The 22067-nt window shown below is 36.6% G+C and overlaps 1 protein-coding gene across 1 annotated transcript in view; it reads left to right on the plus strand.

Annotated features, from left to right (window-relative positions):
• The first annotated feature begins 2761 nt into the window (after window positions 1-2761).
• Window positions 2762-22067, plus strand: part of loxhd1a (lipoxygenase homology PLAT domains 1a) — a 114264-nt gene continuing 94958 nt past the window's right edge. The window contains exons 1-2 of the mRNA XM_021468985.3: window positions 2762-3521; window positions 11820-11934. Of these exons, the coding sequence (XP_021324660.2) occupies window positions 2888-3521; window positions 11820-11934 (749 nt within the window). The 5' untranslated portion in view covers window positions 2762-2887. The remainder of the gene's footprint in view (window positions 3522-11819; window positions 11935-22067) is intronic.

Consider the following 22067-nt stretch of genomic DNA (forward strand, 5'->3'; position numbering starts at 1 on the left):
GTGTTTTTTAGGTGTGGTAAATTATCTAAACTTGATTTTTCGACTTACAAAGATCCTAAAACAAACACAACAACACAATCCTTGATAAGGTAATTTGTGTCTAAATGTATTTTATAATTTATAATTTATCTAATAGTCCTTTATATATAGGTAATAATGTGTTTTTTGTGTTGGGTTAGGTTAATTTTCCGATGTACAAAGATGCTAAAACAAACACGACAGAATCTTTCAGGTAATTGTTTGCGCCTAATTGTCTTAATAATCTAATAGTCATTTAAATATGTTATTTTATATAAATAAGAGTGCTTTTGAGGTAAATTAATTTAATTACAATTAAAATTAAAGACAATTGTCTGTGGACTTGGAATTTCCGATGTAGGCTGCATGATCCTAAAACAAACAACAACACAATCCTTCATGAGGTAGGCCTAATTTGTTTGCGTCTTGTCTTATTAATCTAATAGTCATTTAAATATATGAAATAATGTGTTTTTTAATGTAAATAGGAGATTTTATTGAGATAAATTATCTGGACTTGATATTTCTGACATACAAAAATCCTAAAACAACAACACAATTCTTGATGAGGCTATTTTGCGTCTAATTGCATTTTATTCATCGAGCATGACTCACTTTAAATATAAGAAAAGGGGAAAGAAAAAAATTAAAGTGTGTATCCAAGAGATAGCATAGTTTACAAGAGCTTTTGTAAGTCAGTATGTGTGTATGATCCGGTGTTTATCAGATGATAGCTGTATCAGGTGTTCGTAATAAAGCTAATGGCAGGAGGAAGAATTAGCATGTGGCTTCGAGAGAATTTCACTTCAGTGACACTTCAGAACACGTCAGTGAACAAAGCAAAATCCATATACACAATAATGCAATCTACAGGGTTTAGCCTTAGTGTCTAGTGTGTAGTTAGTGTTACACAGGCCTACTATTTATTTCAGACACACACACACAACCAAAGTATTACATTGAGGTGGTTAATGAGGAGGACATGTCATGTGCTAAAAAGTATGGGGTGCCTTTTGTGACAGAAATGTGGCAAAAATTGCATCCTATAAAAATATTTAACTAGGTCTTGTCATGTTCTACATTTTGTAGTTGGGTTTAGGGTAAAGCGATAAGAGGTTTTATAGTATATAATTAGTGAATTTATTTTTTTTTCAAAATAAAAGTTTGTTTTGGCATAATATATGGTGTATATAAATATGTGTACTGTGTATATGTGTATATATAAATATGCACATGTATGCTTATATTTGAGAATATATACATACATACATACATACATATATATATATATACACACACACGCACACACACACACACACACACACATATATATATATATAAATATACACACACACACACACATATATATATATATATATATATATATATATATATATATATATATATATACAAAAATATAAATAAATTTAAATGTAACAAATTAGTTTTTTGTTTTTATGTATGTGTGTGTATTAAATATACATAATAAATATAACACACATACACTCTATATATTAATAATAATAATATATATTAATACTTTTTCACTATTTTAAAATATATTATGTCAACGTATAACACCATAAACCACCAAAATGTGTGGGTGTGATTTTTCCATGTGGAAATAAATAAATAAATAAAAATGCAAGATGCTAAATTTTGAAGAATGCTTTTTACTGGCACTTATACACTTCCATAGTAGGAAAATAAATCACTGTGGAAGTCAATAAGTGCCAGCGATCAGCATTTTTCAAATTTTCCCACAAAAGAAAGTAACTTCTTCAGGTTTCAAGCAAGCGAAGAATGATGAATTTTAAGATTTGGGTGAACTGTCCCTTTAAGTGCATAGAAAATTCCAGGCCACATCAGTTTTTCTTTGCAATATATACTTTAAAGTTACATACAACTTTCCACAACGTGGTCAATATTATAAGAACGTGGTCAATATTATAAGAATTTTCATTGTTTAATTTAATTCAGTTCAATTTAAGCTCATTTGTAAGGTGCTTATCACAACAATTGTTGATCCAAAACTGCTTTACAGAAGCTGTAAAGTAATATCAACGCAGAAAGTGTACAAATCTGTCCTCACAAGCTGCACTTTTTCTTCATTGTCCCGTATGTGCACACACACAAGTGCAGTAGACATCTTCCCCTTTAGAGTTTTCAGCCAGACAGCAATTTGCCTAAATTAGGAGCCCGATCGTCTTTATTGCCTAGCTTGGGTAAAGCATGTTAAATAGTTTGACCAAGTTAATCCAGTGACACTAACTTATTTATTTGTGTTAATGAAATCACTGTTAATTATTTAAAGGTGTTAGTGAAGCGTCTTTAATTATCTGTTCAGTAAGACTCTCTCTCTCTCTTCTGGTGGATCTTCTTTCTCTCTATCTCTCTCTCTGTCTATCTCTTATCATAGTCTTACTTTTATTCTTCTTTATCTGTGAGTTTGTTTTGTAAATTCAAACAATATGCCTAAATGAACTCTTTTATTTCTTCGAAGATGCTTTTTAAATATATTTTATAAACATATAGCATATATAAGTTAGTGTATGCATATAAATGCTTTAGTAAAGCGATCCAGAGACTATGAATAATGAACGTATCGAGGCCCTGCCCCTTCTCCCTCGCTGTCCTCTCCGTTTTCAATTTGCTTTCTCTCACAGATCATGTGACCACTCTGAGGCTAGTAATTATTCATGAGCTCTGCGCTGCGCCACAGGACCTGCGCGAAGGAGCCCCTAGCTCCAAGCTGAGGCCCTGCTCCAGCTGCACGCAGGGGCCCATCGGACGGCGCTGGTCAGACGGCGACACCTTACACCGCAGACGGCGAGGAAACCCTCACCCTCACCCTGTGGATGAATAAAAGATGCCCACAAAAGAGAAAAAAACAACAGAAACCGAAGAAAGGGATGACGAAGGAGAGGAGAAAGAGCCAACGGCGAAAGGAAAGAGCAAGAGACAGAAGAGCGCAGAGGATACCAGCAAGACACTCGCGGAGAAAAAGAAAAGACAATCAGTGAAAGAGAAAAAGAAAAAGAAGAAAAAGGAAGATGCTGAGGTGACAGAGATCGATAATGGGACGGATGAACAGAACAACAATGAGCCCATCAGCAAAGAGAAATCCTCAAACGAGGACGAAAAACAGGTGAAGAAAGAGAAGAAGAAGAAGAGCAAAACAGCAGAAGGGCCAGAAGACATGGGCTCCAAGGAGAAAAAGAGCAAAGACGGCAAGAAAAAGAAGAAGTCAGCTGAGGAAGAGGAGGACGAGGACGCCGTGCAGGAGGAGGAAGAGGAAGAGGAAGAGGAGGACAAGAAGAAGAAGAAGAAGAAGAAGGATAAAAAGAAGAAGAAAGGCTCGGACAGCGACGAAGACAAGAAAGCCAAGAAGAAAAAGTCTAAGGTCAAGCAGGTGGATTTTGCAGAACTCTATCAGGAGGAGCTGATCAACTATCACACCGAGGAATCAGACGATCAGGAAGATGAATACAACAAAAAGAAAGGTAGAGGAGGATTGGCCTCTGGTTTTTATCTTTTTTTTTGTTGTTTAAAGAGATCCAAAAAAATGTAAATGTACTCACCCTTAAGTGGCTATAAATCTTTAAGAGTTTCTTTCCTCTGTTAAACACTAAAGAAGATGTTTTGAAGAATGCTGAAAACCTGAAATCATTGACTTCCATAGTGGGTAAAACAAACACTATTTAAGTCACTGGTTATAACTTTTTTTTAAAATATCTTCTTTTGTGTTCAACAGAAGAAATAAACTCAAACAGGTTTGCAACAAGCAAAAGCGGAGTAAAAGATAACAGAATTTCATTTTTGGGTGAACTAACCCTTTAAGTCCTTTCAATGACACTGCAAGTGTGTAAAAAGACAGTGCAAAAGAATAACAAAGATGCGACAGACAAGTTACACGTTAAGTTAAACATAAAATTGTGGAATTGGAAGTCTTATTTCTTGAAAAAAATAAATAAATTTGGTTTGTTTGTAACTTTAAAAAGTAGCTGCATAGATGAAGCATTTCCATAGCATTTAGTTAAAATCTGATGCTTTTATTCATTTAAAGGAACATTTTGCTCCAAAAATTTGTTTCAGTGATTATTTTATGACCCTCCTGTTCTTCCAACTGGCTGTAATATTGTGATATAAAATGTGTAATGGGGGGTGTAGGGTAACGAAAGATGGGGGCTTGTTTGGGTGGTTGTTGGGCCTCCTAATAGTAACTCTTTGATCCCCAAAAGTGTGTGGCCCTTAGAATCATCCTAACTCCACAAGAACCACAATATATGAAAAAAAATGCTAATGTACGCATATATTTTACAATGCATTACAGTCTTTCTACTTCAAACTCTTTCAAATTCAGAATGTTTAATCCACCTGCCTTTTAAAAAATATTTTACTATAATTTTGGAGGGAAAATTACTACCCCATTTTTTTACAACATAGGCTCATTCTAGAAAACGTCCCCCTATATACATTTTTAGAGATCACGAATGATGTAGCCAGAAGTACTGGCTGCATTTTGTCTTTTAAAGCTGCCCGCTTACCTCCTTGTGGACGGCTTTTCTGATGTTCTCAGTTTGTCCAGTGGCTCGCCGCATACATCGGCAGATTTAAAACAAAAAAGCAAAGCTGATCGTAACAATGGGGTTCAAGTCCAGTGAAGCCAAAAAATAAAATAAGCAAAATAAATAACAGGATGAGAATGTGGTAAAATCTGAAAAAATTGTAAAAATCAGCTGCGGGCGTTTCTTGTTCTGGAAGTGCGTGGTCTCTGGTATATCGGTGCTTTTTCAAAATTTTTTGGGAATGGTTTAGGGAAGTGGGTGGTCGTTGGTCTATCTGTGCTTTTTAAAAACTATCGGTTGGGTTTGAGTGCCACGATTACCAGCGATCGTCTTTCATAAGATCGCTGGATTTCACTAACTATAACCATGGACTACAAATCCGCCATTTATGGACTACATTTTCATACATGCACTCTGGTCACACTCGCACATGCTTCCTCACCTAGATTGATTACTCGCACCACATGAGGATTGTCAGAGACTGATTGCACACAGTATTTAAGCCACACACTCACCTATTCACTTTGCCGAGTCTTATTTACTGTAAGTAGCACTACAACGCGTTTCCTAGTCTTGTTATCCTGTGTACCGACCTTAGCCTTGTTAGCATCCTTGTCTTTGTCTGCCGCCTGCCTTTTGACCTTTCGCCTGTTACTGATTACGATTCTGGACTGCCTTCACATACCCAACCTGTATTGACCATTGCTTGCCTGACGACGAATAAACCTGCATTGTGGATCTTACCTCAGTTGTATGTGTCGCTCCCCGTCGTTACATTGAGAAAGTTTGTGGACGCTGGTCAATTGGTGTTTTTTTTAAAAACTATCGGTTGGGTTTAAGAAAGGGGGTGAGGGGCGTTATCGGTTGGTCCACGGTCAGTTAGTCCAGGGGTTCCCAAACTTTTCAGGCCGCGACCCCATAAATAATCATATCAGTGGCTCGCGACCCCCATTTTTCAAGGTGGTTGTACTGTAAATATGTAAACGTTGCAGACACAACTATAGGCAAATATAAACATGAGCTTATTGACAACACAAAAATGCAATAGTCTATTAGCCATATAATGTTTTTTTAAAGTAATTTATGGATTTAATTACATTTTGCTTTTAAAGGCTGATGACTGATTGTTATTTTTATGTTGCTGTTACTTTAATGCAACTATTAACTATATTCTGTCGGTTATGAATAAAATATGGTAATTCTAATAGTTTAATAAAATTTATTTGAGTTTTGGATATCACCAAGCGACCCCTTGTCATTGTCCCGCGACCCCCCAGGGGGTCCCGACCCCCACTTTGAGAACCACTGAGTTAGTCAGTCGACAATGGCCTCTGGTGGATTTACGCGAGAACAGCAGGCGTGAATGGCACTTGCAAGAGAAATGTGAGAGCTCAAAAAGCGTACACAGCGGCCTCTGGTAAATTTTCTGAAAACAAAAATTGCAAAAAAACGTATCTCCTTGGACAAATTTGGCACTCTCCAGAAATGTATACAGGGGTACGTAATCAGAATGAGCCTGGGTTGCTTTTTTAAAAGTATAAAATCCTCTGAAGACTCTGATGAAGAAGAGTATCATTGATCATCTCTTGGCAAGTATCTTATTTAAAAATATATAACTTCAGAAGACTAAATACACAAGGTTGTGTTGTACAGCCCCTTTTTTCATGTAAGAACCAAGAAAAACATGAATTGTCCTCCATAACCTTTTTCCATACCGTTTGCTCATTCACAAGGGCAAAAACACCACAGAATTGCTATTTGTTGATTATTTATCCTCTTAAATTAGCAGATTAAATTTGACGACTTTGGTTAAGTAGAGCACTCGACCCACTGTCAAACTGTCTGCCTCTCCGGAGATGAGCTGTCTCTTTCTCTTTCTCTGCGTTTGTCTTTCTCTTTCTCTGCTTTCAGTCAGGCACCCCCGTCCTCTCGGTTTCTCACAGGTTGGATTTCTTTTAACCCTAGAACTTCTCCTAATTGATTACTTGAATGTCAGCGATTGAGCAGTGCAAACAGAAATAGAAGAGAGAAGAATAAAAGGATTCTTAATTGATTATACAATCAATATGGGGGAATATTAGGGAATTTATTAGCTATTTATGCTGTAATAACTTATGATGGAATTTGTTATTAGCCACATATGCTGTAAAAATATCTGTTCATTTATATTATGGAGTTTATTAGCTATATAGGCTGTAAAAATACCTGTCAATTTATATTATGGAACTTTTTATTAGCTATATACAGTTGAAGTCAGAATTATTAGCCCCCCTGTTTATTTTTAACACCAAAGTCTGTTTAATGAAGAGAAAACTCATCTCTAATAACTGATTTATTTTATCTTTGTCATGATGACAGTAATTAATATTTAACTAGATATTTTTTAAGACACTTCTATACAGCTTAAAGTGACATTTAAAGGATTAACTAGGTTAATTAGGGTAACTAGGTTAGGGTAATTTGGTAAGTTATTGTATAATGATGGTTTGTTCTGTAGACTATCTGGAAAAAATTAGCTTAAAAGGGCTAAAAGTTTTGACCCCAAAATAGTTTTTAAAAAAATTAAAAACTGCTTTTATTTTAGCTAAAACAAATAAGACTTTCTCTAGCAGGAAAAATATTATAAGACATACTGTGAAAATGTCCTTGCTCTGTTAAACATCATTTTGGAGAATTTTAAAAAAGAAATAAAATTCAAAGGGGATTAATAAAGGGACTGAGCTGAAAAGAAAATGAATGAAGGAATGAATATATCTGAAATCCTTGTGTAAGTTCATGTATGTAATTTGCATACATTTTCTTTTATCAGATTTCTATATGGGTTATGTCAGTTTTAACTATTAAAAATGTCAATGAAAGTCACTTTTTCATAATTTTCATCATCAAAAGTTGCTGATGGTAAAATCAAAGCCCCATAATGCAATTCAGAAGCATTAAAAATATAATAATAAAACATGTATCGCAAAATATGGGCAAATGTTAATTTACATATTATAGATATTAATTCATTCTTTTTCCTTCAATTTTGTGCCTTTATTCATCAGGGGTCGCCACTGTGGAATAAACCACCAACTTATCCAGCATATGTTTTACACAGCGGATGCTCTTCCAGCTGTAACCCAGTACTGGGAAACACCCATACACACATACACTTCAATTTACTTTATTCAATTCACCTATACCAGCATGTTTTTGGACTGTGGGGGAAACCGGAGCACCCGGAGGAAACCCACGCCAACACGAGAAGAACATACAAACTTCATACAGAAATGCCAACTGACCCAGCCAGGACTCGAACCAGGGACCTTCTTATTGTGAGGCGACAGTGCTAACCACTGAGCCACTGTGTTGCCAGGTTTGAAACAAGTGGAAAGTAAATAATTGCAGAATTTGCACTTAGGACTGTCAGTAATTTCCCAATACTGGGTTGCGGCTGGAAGAGCATCCGCTGTTTAAAACATATAGTTGAAGAATAGTTGGCGGTTCATTCTGCTGTGGTGACCCTTGAAAAAGGGACTAAGCTAAAGGAAAATGAATGAATGAATAAATGAATGAATGAATGAATGGCTGTCAGTAACTGCAATACAATTGTGATCTAGCTAGCGTCCAGTCAGAGAACCTTCCGGATTTCATATTGGCAGGCGGCTCCGTGGGTCTCTGATTGGCACAGCAGAGACGTGTCATGATTGGCTGATTATTATAGTGTCTTGGCAGCAGTTTCATGAGGGAACGGACCAGCGGGCATCATGCCAGCAGTAGATTTGAATCAGACGGGCACCTCTCTATGGCCTGAAACATTACACTCTAATCAGCCTTTTCATGGACCCATCAAAACCTCATTCATCACCACAGACGTCATTCTGTCCGCCTCAGTCAAGCAAAGCACATCGGGTTGAGGTTATCGCTTAGCACTGATCTGAGATCCTCACCCTGGCTTAATTAAAAAAAGATAATCAAGAATTAGAAAAGCTGGTTTCAGATCTGATTATGGACCCTTTTCACATTTCTGGGTTTATCAGTAGCAGAAGTCGTCATAGCTGGATAAAATTGGGGCGCAGTAAATAGGAGAGTACAACAAATAATTTTTACAATCCTATTTGTTGAAATAATAAAAGAAAAACTCCATGATGGTGTTATCAAAACTCAAGGACAAAAACGGCAGCAAGAAGAGAGAAAAATGTCAAATTTACTGTCCTGCCCTCATAGACACTGCAGTAGAAACACCTCGCATGAGCGATAATTAATTTTTTTTAGGGATGCACCGATATGGATTTTTTGGCCGATACCGATAACCGATAATTCTTCAGACTTGGAGGCAGATAGCCGATATATATAGGCCGATAATTATAAATATTTCAAAAAGTTATATTTTTATACAGCAAACTTCATAAAAGATTGAACTGCTCTTATGAACTGAACAGTCTAAGCTCAAAGCAAAAAAGCTATCATTTCAAAATTGCAAGATGATTATATAGACTTATATTCACGATTTCACACAAATCAGCATGCAAAAAATACATTATTTCCTTTTCTTCACAGCAAATTAACCTAATTGAGCCTAATTTAGACATCGAATCGATAACGATAATCTTAAAAATAGCATTTATCGGCCGATACCAATATGGCCGCCGATATATCGTGCATCCCTAGTTTTTTTGTTGTTTTTTTTGGTATTTGATGCAAATATTATACAATACATACATAAATACAAATAAATGTCCACGTTTAAAAAAAAAAAACTCTAATTATTAAAAGCTTTCAAGGATTTAAGACTGTTGAGCACGTCATAACAGCATACCTGTCAACCCACCCGTTTTTCGTGGGATTCTCCAGTATTTTACAGTTCTATCTTGCTATCATCCCGTAAAGGTATTTTCCCGTATTTCTCGCTTATTTTCAGTCTTTCTCCGATGGGTGGCAAGAAACATTAAAGAGCCGAGCCTCCCTATATGCAACCCATACCCCCGAACCACCAGGGGCTGCCCCTTGCTCTTAAATGTGAGTCTGTTCTGTGTTTTTGCTTTGTTTATCCACAAAAACACTTTAAAATAAATATAAAAACCCTTATTTTCACATCCCAATGTTGACTGGTATGTAACAGTCTTGGGAAAAGAGTCTATAATACTGAAAATACACTTGCATTAATTCTGGACTTCATTGTTCTGGTTCATTAATATTTACATTGTTGCCTACCCTGTTGTCTATTGGAAGTAATGTGTCAATAGAGTCGCCATTTTAGTACAGGGTAGCACTCCTTTAAAATGAATGTGGGACCAAGGTGTAGTGGAGTCCATCTGGACCATCCAGACCCAGAGATACACATATATACAGTACATATATCTATGATCAGGAGTTTTCCCGGTGGTCAGTATGCAAACATTTTTTTAAAACAATGAAAATAGCGAGTGTTATGTGTGCACAAAAATGTATTACCCTCCCTCCCTGTTAAATTTGATCTAATCCATGTCCTGAAACACACCTTCTCTCCTGCTTTCACTTCTCATTCTAATGAAGGGAGTGTTTCGTTTGTGAACGAATCCCCGTTATAAACGACCATTCACTTAGCCAACAATAATACAAGTTTCTGGCACCACAGCATATTGTTGTCATATTTTATTTACATTGTTTGCTTATTTTATTCAACACTACTAGCATAAGCCTGGTATTTAGTGAGAGTGGGAGGTAAGTAAGCCGACTATAAACAGTCGGCTTATTTCATTTCAGACATAAATGAACGATTAGCAAGATGCTGCTACTGTTTGTTATGATTCAGTATGTTCATTCAGTAAAAGATTCGGTGGAGTGATTCAAGCTGGTAAATTTTTCAGAGTTTCCCAAAAGTATCTTTTCGTTCATTCATTAAGCTTTAATTCTATAGCGCTTTTACAAAAACAATTGTGCCAAAACAGTTTAAACATTCAACTGTTGATAAGGATAGAACTTGGGAAACGCAACCAGAATCTTTGAATGATTCATTAAACGAGCTGGTTCATAAGAGTCATTTGTTCATGAGTCAGACCACTGTAGTTGCTCTGTTTGTTATAAAAATAGAGGCACGAGGACATTTTTAGCTAAAAAAAAAACACTAGTTCCAGTTTTAAATTGCTTTATAGTAACTTAAAACTTATACATAACCATATACAGTTGAGGTCAGAATCATTAGCCTCCTTTGAATTTATTTTTCATTTATAAATATTTTCCAAATGATGTTTAACTGAGCAAGAAAATTTTCACAGTGTGTCTGATAATGTTTTTTTCTTCTGGAGAAAGTCTTATTTGTTTTATTTCGGCTAGAATAAAAGCAATTTTGAAATTTTTAAAAGCCATTTTAAGGTCAAAATTACTAGCTCCTTTAAGCTATATATTTTTTCGATAGTTTACAGAACAAACCATCGTAATAAAATAACTTGCCTAATTACCCTAACCTGCCTAGTTAACCTAATTAACCTAGTTAAGCCTTTAAATGTCACTTTAAGCTGCATAGAAGTGTCTTGAAAAATATCTAGTCAAATACTATATTCTGTCATCATGGCAAAGCTAAAATAAATCAGTTATTAGAGATGAGTTATTAAAACTATTATGTTTAGAAATGTGCTAAAATATTCTCTCCGTTAAACAGAAATTGTATAACGGAGAGATTGTACAACTGTATATAGCCTACATCTTGAGAAGAAGAAATGTGTTCTTTTCTGATGACAAGAATATAATTATAGGTTTAAATAATAAATAATACCTTTAATATTTAATAAATCTTTCATTAAAACATATTTTTAAAGGCTATATAATATAATATGCCATTATAATTTATTGTGTTAATCCCATGGTGTTCGGAGTTTATCGGTAGGCCTAACATTTTTGACTCGGGAAAGAAATGTCACATGTTCATGAACCCTGATTGAATGTTACTCCAAGTCTCTCCTCAGGTTCAGGCATGCATTTGTTTGTCCAGGGCCTTCAGTGGTTCAGAGAAAGGTAGAGGTGAATCGGTGAGCATCAGGGCCTTGTCGTACTCTCACTCCATTAACATGGCTAAGTTACAGAGATATTGCTTACAGCGATTCGGCTTATACAAACGTAAGTGAGTTGAAAATAGCAGCTTGTAGGGTTACATGGGATATACCGGATCATGCTGCATCTGAGACTACAACCTTTGTAATCTTATGCAATTGAAAACAAGATACTTTCTTTTTGTGGAGGTCAGGTATAATTGAAGCATGTTATCTTTTTCTTCAGTGTATGAGGTGGTGACTGTGACAGGAGATGTTAAAGGTGCCGGGACCGATGCTAATGTGTTCGTCACCTTGTTTGGAGAGTTCGGAGTGTCCCCCAAAGTTCACCTGGCCAGCAAGTAAGTTAAGCTTCAATTGTGGATCTCTGCTATGTGCCAGCATATATATTGAGAGTTTGGGTTGTTTCTCTTAAAGGGATAGTTCACCAAAAAAGAATTTCCTCATCATTTATTCACACTCAGGTGGTTCATACTTAAATGAATTTCTTTTAATGTTAAACACAACACAAGATATTCTGAAGAGTGTTGAAAAAACAACGATTGACATCTATTGGGAACAAAACATCTTATGCAAGTCAATTCAACTTATGCACAAAATTGAAAAATTGCATAAAACATTTGTGAGTAAAGCAGCATTTCTATCCAATGAGTGAAAGAGAACAAAACCATCGCTACCTGATTAACTGGTGCTAAATAATTATAAAAAAATGAGTTTGCTGCAGTATAGGAGAAGCCACTGTAAGCTTTTTTATTCTATAATAAATTATTATTCCTCAGAAGATGTAGTGACACGTGGTGGCTTTTGGAGGCATAAGATGCTCTGTAGAGGCGCAGATTCTTAAGACAGGTCTTTAGGTATTAATAATATAGTAATAATAATTATGATGAACCACTGTGATGTTGGACTTTTGCGTAGGGATTTTAGAAATACCAAAACAACATTTCAGATGTTTTACAATGTGCTCGCTCGGCTGGTTTGTCCATTAATGTCATCTCATCTTGCCCAATTTCATCACATTATCTTATCACATGATGAAACAAAACATTTATCCAACTCAGTTGTGTGCTGGGGCGATTTTAGTATTTTCATTTTAAGGGGGCTCAGCTCCTGATAAGGAAAAAAAAAGGCTAATATTACATTTATAAGTAGTAATTTAATAGTAATACACTTAAAAATATTTGTTTAATATGGGTCGCTAGTCTTCCACTGTATGACATAGACAGGCAGAGCCATTTGCGTTCTGAGTAAGATAAAATAGGCTCAACCTAACGTTATCTGTTTACTGTAGTAAAAACCACTTTCTGTATTCAAGTGCATTATTTATTTCCATGTATTAAGTAACTGCCACTGCCACTTTCTAATTAAACGCATATAAATATATATTTTTAAACTTACAGGCTAATTCACATATTTCTGAATGATGATAATAAATAAGAAGTATTTTTTAAAACTAGACAACATTTGATGTTTCTATCTCTGTCAGTGACTCAGTGACAGTTAAACAAGTACATTCTCTAGTGGTTCTGTCACTGTGTTTAATCCTTTCTGTGTAAAGGCTGATTTATACTTCTGCGTCAAATGCCGGCGTATGCTACGGCACTGACGCATAGCCCTTCGCCGTGACTGACGTGCACCTCTCAAAAAATGTAACTACACGTCGCAACGACGCTCAGTGTAAGCTCTGTGATTGGTCGGCTTGGTAGCGCTGACGAGTCTGGGCGGGACCGAGAGCCGCGCGAATGGCGCGAGCGATTGTTTACAAGTGTGGAGTCCCGTGAAGGAGCTCCGGATGGAAAGTTTTGTGTTTACCTCATAGTTAAAGTTGTTGCACGTCCGCCGGTTCCTGCCTCAAAATGAGCGAGTTTGAGCCACTTGTACATCCCGGAAGTGTTCAGGAAAAGCAAAAAAGCAGCGAAGAAACTCGACACAGAGGAGCATTTACACCTCACTGCCAACTAGCGTTTCGGAAGTGTTAATGCAGACCGACAGAGACAGCGCGCAGAAGTATAAATGCACAGCCACACGCGTTGCATGCGCCGTGGGTTACGCTGGTCACCTGACGCAGAAGTATAAATCAGGCTTAAGACTACAATATAGTTTATGCCACACGAACTGTAAAGTGTTTAATATTGGTAGTTCATTTCGAAATAAAAATAGCGAAAGGTTAATTTAGAGTTACACTTTTAGCTGGAGGAAACAGCTGTGCTGATGAGGTGAACGCCGAGAAAACCTGACTGCTCCTCCGTGACATTGGTGTACAAGGTGATACAAGGTTATCTATATCAAAGAACTGCAATTAAGCAGATATTTTAACAATTCACCAATAAACACACACCTCCGCTTTGGTTTGCTGATCAAATGAAAAACAAAAGATGGGCAGGAACCGAATTCTGCCACCATTTTCATATCAAATTTATAGGGGACTGAGGCGATGATTTAGTGTACAGCTTATGAGCTAATCGCAAAAGTTTTAAGAGGGCTGAGTAGACATATAGGGGGGCTATAACCTCCATAAAATAGGCCTTTCAACGCCCATGGTTGTATGCATAAGTTTTTTATCAACATTGTGGATATGTACCCCTGTCTAGATTTCTGGCTTCATTTCGTCTGTAAAACAAATGCTGTGGCTGGTATGTCGACGCCGGCAGCTTCTGTTCTTTTTCACGCAATGTTGACCACTTACCTGCAAATTGATGGCTTTTCTGGAGTTACCAGATTGCCCATTGGGTCGCCAGGTACGATGATGAACTTGGTTAAGAACAGTTCAAAAACCAGGTAAAACAGAGTAAAAAAAATAAAAATAAACAACAAAAATGTGGTGAAATCACGCCGCCACAACGGCTTTTCTTTTTCTAGATTGCTTTTGAAAACACTATCGGTTGGGTGTAGGGAAGGGGCTGGATGGGTCAGTCGGTCAGACAAGCTAGAGATCTGCGCGGGACTAAATTTTGAATCCACATAAGCACCAAGCACACTCACAGGCAAAGTTCTCTCTCTCTCATTCGCGCGCACACGCGCGCGCACACGTGCGCACACACACACACACACACACACACACACACACACACACACACACACACACACACACACACACACACACACACACACAGCAACAAACATGCTAAACACAGTATCGCGCTATTTCATTCACACACATACATACGCGTGCTCGCTCAGGAGTCGGGAGCGATATTGCTAGACAGCCCGCTCCCGTCCCAAATTAAACCCGTTACCGACCGCTCCCGCGATTTATTCGGAAATTTGAATTTGATTTGGAATGCAGACCTCTAAGACAAGCTGACCTGGTTGGCTGAAGTGTATATTGCTCTCTCTGGTAGATTTATGCAAGAAGAGGATGCTTGAGAGAAATTTGAGATCATCAAAAAGTGTAAACAGTGGGCTCTGGTGGATTTGCGAAAGCAAAAACTGCGAGTAGAGGCACTTCCGATTACATATTTCGCGGTCCCCAGAAATGTAGACCTGGTTACGTATCCACAATGAGACTAGGTTGTTTTTATATGCATTTTCAAAATGTGTGCACATCTTGAGGTTTCCAATAGTAGTTATTTATGCAATAATACAAAATGCACATAAAATAGGTTGATGGAAGCATAGCCAATGGCTGTTTTTTTCCCAACATTCTTCAGTATGCCTTCCTCTGTGTTCAACGGAAGAAAGAAACTCAAACATGTTTGAAGGAGTAAATGGCAGAATTGTAATTTGTGGGTGAACTATCTATTTAAACTTCAGCCAGAAGACAGAAAGATGTCAAATTTGCACATTAACCAGTTTTCAGGAATTTGATGGCAAAGTAATAACGCTTTTGGTTTTAAAGGCACAGTATGTAATTCTACCACTAGAGGGCACACATTTACTACAAACAAAGACGTAGTAATTGAGTGTGGAATCATGGGAGTTGTAGTGTTCATTGAATCCTATGGTACTCCTGTAGAAATCTTCTTAATGAATGAGTGAAGCATTTAACACTTATTATTATGGTAGTATGATGCACAGTAAGGCTGCTTTCACACCTGTGAATCGATTCAGTTGTTCCGAAACAGGGATTAAAATTGTTTGTTGCTTTGCATTGTTGCTCTTTGTTCTTGGTGCGGTTCGCTTTCACACGACAAAGTTTCTAAACGGACCAAAAGAGCTAAAACAAGTCACATGTGAGTAAACTCTCCTCACATTGGTCAGAGTTTCAGGGTTTATTTTGTAGAGTCCTGCTCAGCTGTCAGGGGGGGGTGGGTGGTTTGGTGGTGTTTGACAGTGTGCGCGCGGCGTGTCTGAAGAGCGAGGAGGGATGCAGTGGGGAGGAGTGAGAAGGGTACGCGACGTATTTGAGGACCGGGAGGGAGACGCATGATTACCGGTAGATTATCACTCGTTTGCAAGCATCCGGGAGTCTCTGTGCATTTGTGGGAGACTCGAGATGTCTGTTGAATTACCTCCCGCCCTAATCATAATTCTCTCTTCATAAAGCCGTATGCTTATTACTAGGGCCAGACGGAATCTGCGGACATTTTTTGCGCTTTCTGCGGAGAATTTTGGTAAAAAATCTGCGGATTTCTGCAAAATTATTTTGGGAGTAATATGTAAAATAAAAAATAATATCTTTTTAACTTTTATTTAATGTTTAAAATGCAAATCCAATTAGATTACCTTTATTTGGTAAACAAAGTATAATATATCTACTCATATAATATAACTACTAAAAGACAGAAAATATTACTTTACAAACTGTATTGTACATAAATTAGATAGAAAAATAGAACATTTTTTATATTAGTCAATAATATTACTGTAATGAATTTAAAAACTGAATAAACTTAGATTTACTCAAGTAAATAAACAGAATTAATGATGGGCTAAAAATCTGCGGAAATCTGTGGAATTCTGCGAAAAATCTACGAAAAATCTGCGGAATTCTGCGCGCACAGATTCCGTGTGGGCCTACCTATTACATATCCATAATACGCTGTGATATAACTCGGATCGTATTGCTTTCTCACTACAATCGATCCGCTCAAGAGTTCATTTCAATTGAGCCGAGACCACCTGATTCAAGCAATCCTGGCACGATTGTTTTGGCGCGGATCCGAGAGAGATTGGTGGATTAAGAGTAACGAACCGCACTAACTGGGCAAACGAGACAGGTTCCGAAACAAAAGTCTAGGTGTGAAAGCACCCTAAGACTGAAAGCTGTGGAAGTTAAACAAGAGAAATGCTGAAACAGTTGCTGATGAGAGCGTGACAAAAGCAGCAGAGCTTTTATTATGCCATGCTTTTTAATATTGTATCCAGAGCTTCTGTTCCTTAAACTCATAATTATGTGGAAAGTAAGCAGCACTGTTTTATCAGACTAAATACACTTTAAGCTTCTGATATAAATCTGCACTGTACAATCTAATAAAACACTCAAGATATTAAAGGATCTTTAGTGTTTCCCTCTTTTCTATAAAACCAAACCGAAAGTCGAGTGTGTGACATCCTTAGCATGAACACACAGCACACACTCATTCTCAGTGGATAAAGTTGATTATTCCTCTGGATTTGAAAATTCTTCCAAACATTTGTAATAAAGTACACAAGTTACCAACATGTAAAACACTGTTCTAGTGGTTTTTGGATTTTCCATATGTATTGTGCCTTTAATGAGCATAAAAAACGTTTGTTTTTCCAGTTCAATTATCAGTTGTTATTATTATTAATTATTATTTCAAGATATGAAGATGTTCACTAATTGTTTTTGCTTTCAAATCTCTCAACTGTGAGCTGAATTGTCTGTGTCATTTTTGAGCAAGTGGTCATTTCTGTGAATTTTGCCAGGATTTCTGCCATGTTAATTATTTAATTCTGCATTCTTCTCCAATCTACAGCACAGAAAAGAGGTATAACTTTAACATGGCCACCTCATCTGCTCGTGTGTGGCCGTGCGTTGCTTTTTTTCTGCGCACAATGCTGTACAAGAGAACATCCTTCGTGCTTCAACCATGACATTCACCACCACACATCTTTGGGAAACAGATATTGTCTTTATGATTGTTCATGAAATGAATGATTCATTGCATGAATTTTAATCACCCTTGGCTCCTCCATTATGCCATGGTGAAGCACGGGACTGGCTCTCCTATATACAGCATCACCATTGGACATTCATCTGAAGGTGAAGAGATTCATGTGGCTTTCTCATTTAGGCAATGAGATGGCTCAGTCATGTGACATCACTTCCTTTTGAGGTCTTTCAAAAAAAACATGAGAACACTCGAAACAACAGGTAGGCTGTTCATAAAAATCTCCACACATACAGAATGTCTCGTGTATGCGTGTTGATTTTATATGAGCACAAAGAGAGACCCTCAAAATTCTCCCTACAGTGATAAATGGTCCTGATCAGTGCTGATCAATGATCAGAGATTAATTACTAATGGGAGGGTTTTGATTGCTCAGATGAATGTCCAGATGGTTAATGTTGCATAATGACTTATTAAAAGCACTAAGGATAAAAGCTAGACATTGAAATCAAATGAGATAAAAGCAGTTTTGAATAAATGATGAACAATTTGTTTGGACTTTGTTTATATGGGTCAAAGACGAGATGTCCTATATGTGTGCTAGTGTGTATACATATGAACAGTGTTGGGGGTAACGCATTACAAGTAACGCAAGTTACGTAATAATAGTACTTTTCTAAGTAAGGAGTAAAGTAACGCATTACTTTTAAAAATTAAGCATTAATATTGGAGTTACTTTTTAATTAATTAGTTCACTTTTAAAAAATAATTTGCTGAATTAAAATGAACACAGTCACATTAATTCCTGCACACAATGAGAGAATACAGGAACAGATAGAAATAAAGATGGCGGCGAGAGCGTCGAATTGGCCTGAAGTCATTCATTTTCAATATGAGCCAGCAGCGATAAGTGGCGAGGAGCAGCGCGGCACGTTTTTTGGTGTGCGCGTTGAGGAGATTTGAAATCAAGTCAGCTTTATGATAATGAGCTATGACAGTGTTCTGCGTCAAGCAATCTGAATGTTTAAGTCTACCGCTTGAGATCCAGAGAACACAGTCATTGTAAACTTTGGTTCCGACCACAGTTATTCCCCAGAAGTTTAATTACTGCGAACGGCGGAATTTCCAATTGTTTCCGATGTTTTCTTACAGGAACATACATTAAAAAAGTTACTAGCGAGATATTGATGTGCATAAATGTTATATATTTTTTTATTTAAAAAAGCGGGAATCTCATGCAACAATACAAAACGATATTGCTGCTTAAGGATATTTCAGACATATGGACACATATTGTTAATTAAGTGGAGCAAAGCCACACGACATGCAGCTTGATCTTCCATTGTTAAGTGAATCTGGTAAAAAGTTTGCAACATTTTCACGGTAGAAATCATATTTTTTGTGGGAATGTAACTGATATGCTGCAACGGCCTCTTTAAATACGAGATCAATGTAGCGAATTTCGATGCTCTTGCCGCTGGAGCTAAAGGCAGACAGCGTTGTCGCAAGGGTGGCCAGAGTGACCTTTGACGCTCTCACCGCCTTCAGTGTGAACGCACAGTTATATTTCTGCAATAGAAATATTCTCATTACAGGCCCATAGCCAGCCTATTGAAAAGGGGTGGTTAATTTTTCTCAAAAAGGGACAATTTTTTAAGTTGTTTGTTTAATTTCTATTAAATTATGTGGTTCAAATGTGACATTTTACTTTAGTGACATTTTAAATACTAAAATTTCCTACATTAGCTTGTCGGATGGTGATCATAATCACACTTTTTTTACACAACAAAAATATTTACTACACATTTGTCAAAGTGCTTACCGTACTATTTTACCACAAAGTGTTCATTTACTAATGTGCATTTAAACTGTACTTTATTACAGTTTTATAAACAATGTAATGAGATTAGAATTTGAACAGGAAAATATGAAAAAAATGCTTATTTTCAAAACACAAATTCAATATCATCCATCATTTAAAAAACCAAAACAATTAGGGATCTGTTCAAACTTGTTTTAAATTGAAAACCTGTAGGAAAATAACAAACAGGCCAGCTCATTCCCTCAGAATTTGTCCATTTGAATAATTAAAAATTTACATTTGTCTTAAAGCCTTCTTTTATTGGATATTTCCACATTTTATGATGGCATACCGGGCCTGCATTTTTTAATAGATGGAAGAAAAGGAAAAAGGAAAGTAATTTTACTTTTTAATAAGGCAAAAAGTCCAAAAGTAGCAAATGCATTGCTTTATCTTTTGTTAATTTGTGTATGTGGCATGTACAGCTCTGGGGTTCCCTGATAATAACATTATCCTACATTCATTTTTATATGTGCTTTTTTTTTTAAGGAAAATGAAAGTTAAACAGTGTTTTGTTTATTGGAGAGTTCGTCCATTTAAAAAAAAAAAAGGAAAAAAAACCCCTGCAAGTTCTGAAAGAGATCAAGCCTCAGCCATGTCAGAAAAAGTAACGCAAAAGTAACTCAAAAGTAACGTAATACGTTACTTACCATAAAGAGTAACTAAGTATCGCAACTAGTTACATTTTGGGAAGTAACTCAGTATTGTAATGCATTACTTTCTAAAGTTACTTTCCCCCACACTGCATATAAAACATATTAGATGCAAGAAAAATGATAATTATTAGTCGTTTGGGGTAACATTTATTGAAATCATGGTTAAATGTATCACAGTCTTTTTTTATTTTTACTTGTAAACAGCAAAGTGGAACAGAAGCTATTTAAATGTTGAGGATAAAGCTGTATGATAGTTTTACTGTTTGGGTTCCTTGAAATCACTTTCGTTTTTTGACCCATATTCATGAATAGTTAGCTACTTTAGCTTATCTTTGCCCAAATGTATTATTTTACAATGTATTCGTTACCATTTCATTTATTTGAATAGCAAGTTGCATCACATGAAAAGTGTCAGGATTACATCGTTAAAGTTTTAGGTTGAAATAAAGGAACAAAATTTATTTTTTTTGGTAATCTGACATTTTCATGGGATTTATCTATTAAGCAAAATTAGTCAGATCTGTTCATCTAAAGCGAGTTTTAGCAGAATAGAAATGACTAGGGCCGTTTTTGGACTCTAATGCTGTCCGACAGTCAGAATGCAACATTTTGGAATCGAGATGATATTTAACAGAATCTCTGAATCTGTCTAAATGTCATCATTTCCAAAGTTTGCTGGTGCGTTTTTCAGCGTGCTGATCTCAGGTCAGATGTGTGTCGGTTTCATCGCATCGGTAAGTTTGTGTGGACGTGTTGTGAGTCATTTGGCAGTGTGAGTGGATGTGTAATTCATACTGGCTGATTTTTAATTCATGCATTTTGATTAGAGAGATGCTTTTGCAGAAGCCAGCGGAGAAGACCATAGAATGATATTTGTGGGTCAATGACAGTGACAGATGTTTCTCCTTTGCACACACACAAAGAGACAGAACTCAATGCGTCATAATCTGCAAGCCACACCCACCAACCAACTCCATTGACTTTCTGTTGAAGGAGGCTGAGTACCTCTCATTTCTGACTTATTACTAGGGTTGAAAATTGAAAATTGATTCCAATTCTTGTTTTACTTATTATAAAATGCAAAATTTGATACTCCTTATCGACTCGTGTGGACATTTTTATTTTTTTTGCTTAAATTTAACAGACCTCCAGCACTGACAAGTAAACTTAAAGAGCCAAAATGTAATTACTTTTAATGTGCTAAACGAATTTAATAAAAACGTAATGTGTGTGTATATATTTATATATATATATATATATATATATATATATATATATATATATATATATATATATATATATATATATATATATATATACATATATATGTGTGTGTGTGTGTGTGTGTGTGTGTGTGTTTGTGTAGTAGATCTAATAGATCACGAACAAAAGAAATCAAAAATTTCATTTGCTAATGCATAAATTAGCCAATCAAAATCAATATCAAAATTTGCTATCACTATTTTAGGGCGAATTTATCAGTTTTTTAGGGCGGAGCTGTCACTGCTTTAAGGTGGAGCTATCAGTCCTTTAGGGCAGGACTATCACATTTTTAGGGTGGAGCTATAAGTCCTTTAGGGTTGAGCTATAAGTCCCCTAGGGCGGGGCTATCATTTTTGGGCGGAGATATCACTCCTTTAGGGTGGAGCTATCAGTCATTTAGGGTAGGTCTATCACTCCTTTAGGCCGGAGGATCAGTTTAGGGCAGGACTATCACTCTTTTAGGGTGGATCTATCAGTCCTTTAGGGTGGAGCTATCAGTCCTTAAGGGCAGGACTATCACTTTGTTACTGTGGAGCTATAAGTCCTTTAGGGCTGAGCTATGCGTCCCCTTGGGTGGGGCTATCATTTTTGGGCTGAGATATCACTCATTCAGGGCGGAGCTATCAATCATTTAGGGTTGGACTACCACTCTTTTAGGGTGGAGCTAACAGTCCTTT

Source organism: Danio rerio, chromosome 21 (genome assembly GCF_049306965.1).
Source record: "Danio rerio strain Tuebingen ecotype United States chromosome 21, GRCz12tu, whole genome shotgun sequence".
NCBI classification, from domain to species: Eukaryota; Metazoa; Chordata; class Actinopteri; order Cypriniformes; family Danionidae; genus Danio; species Danio rerio.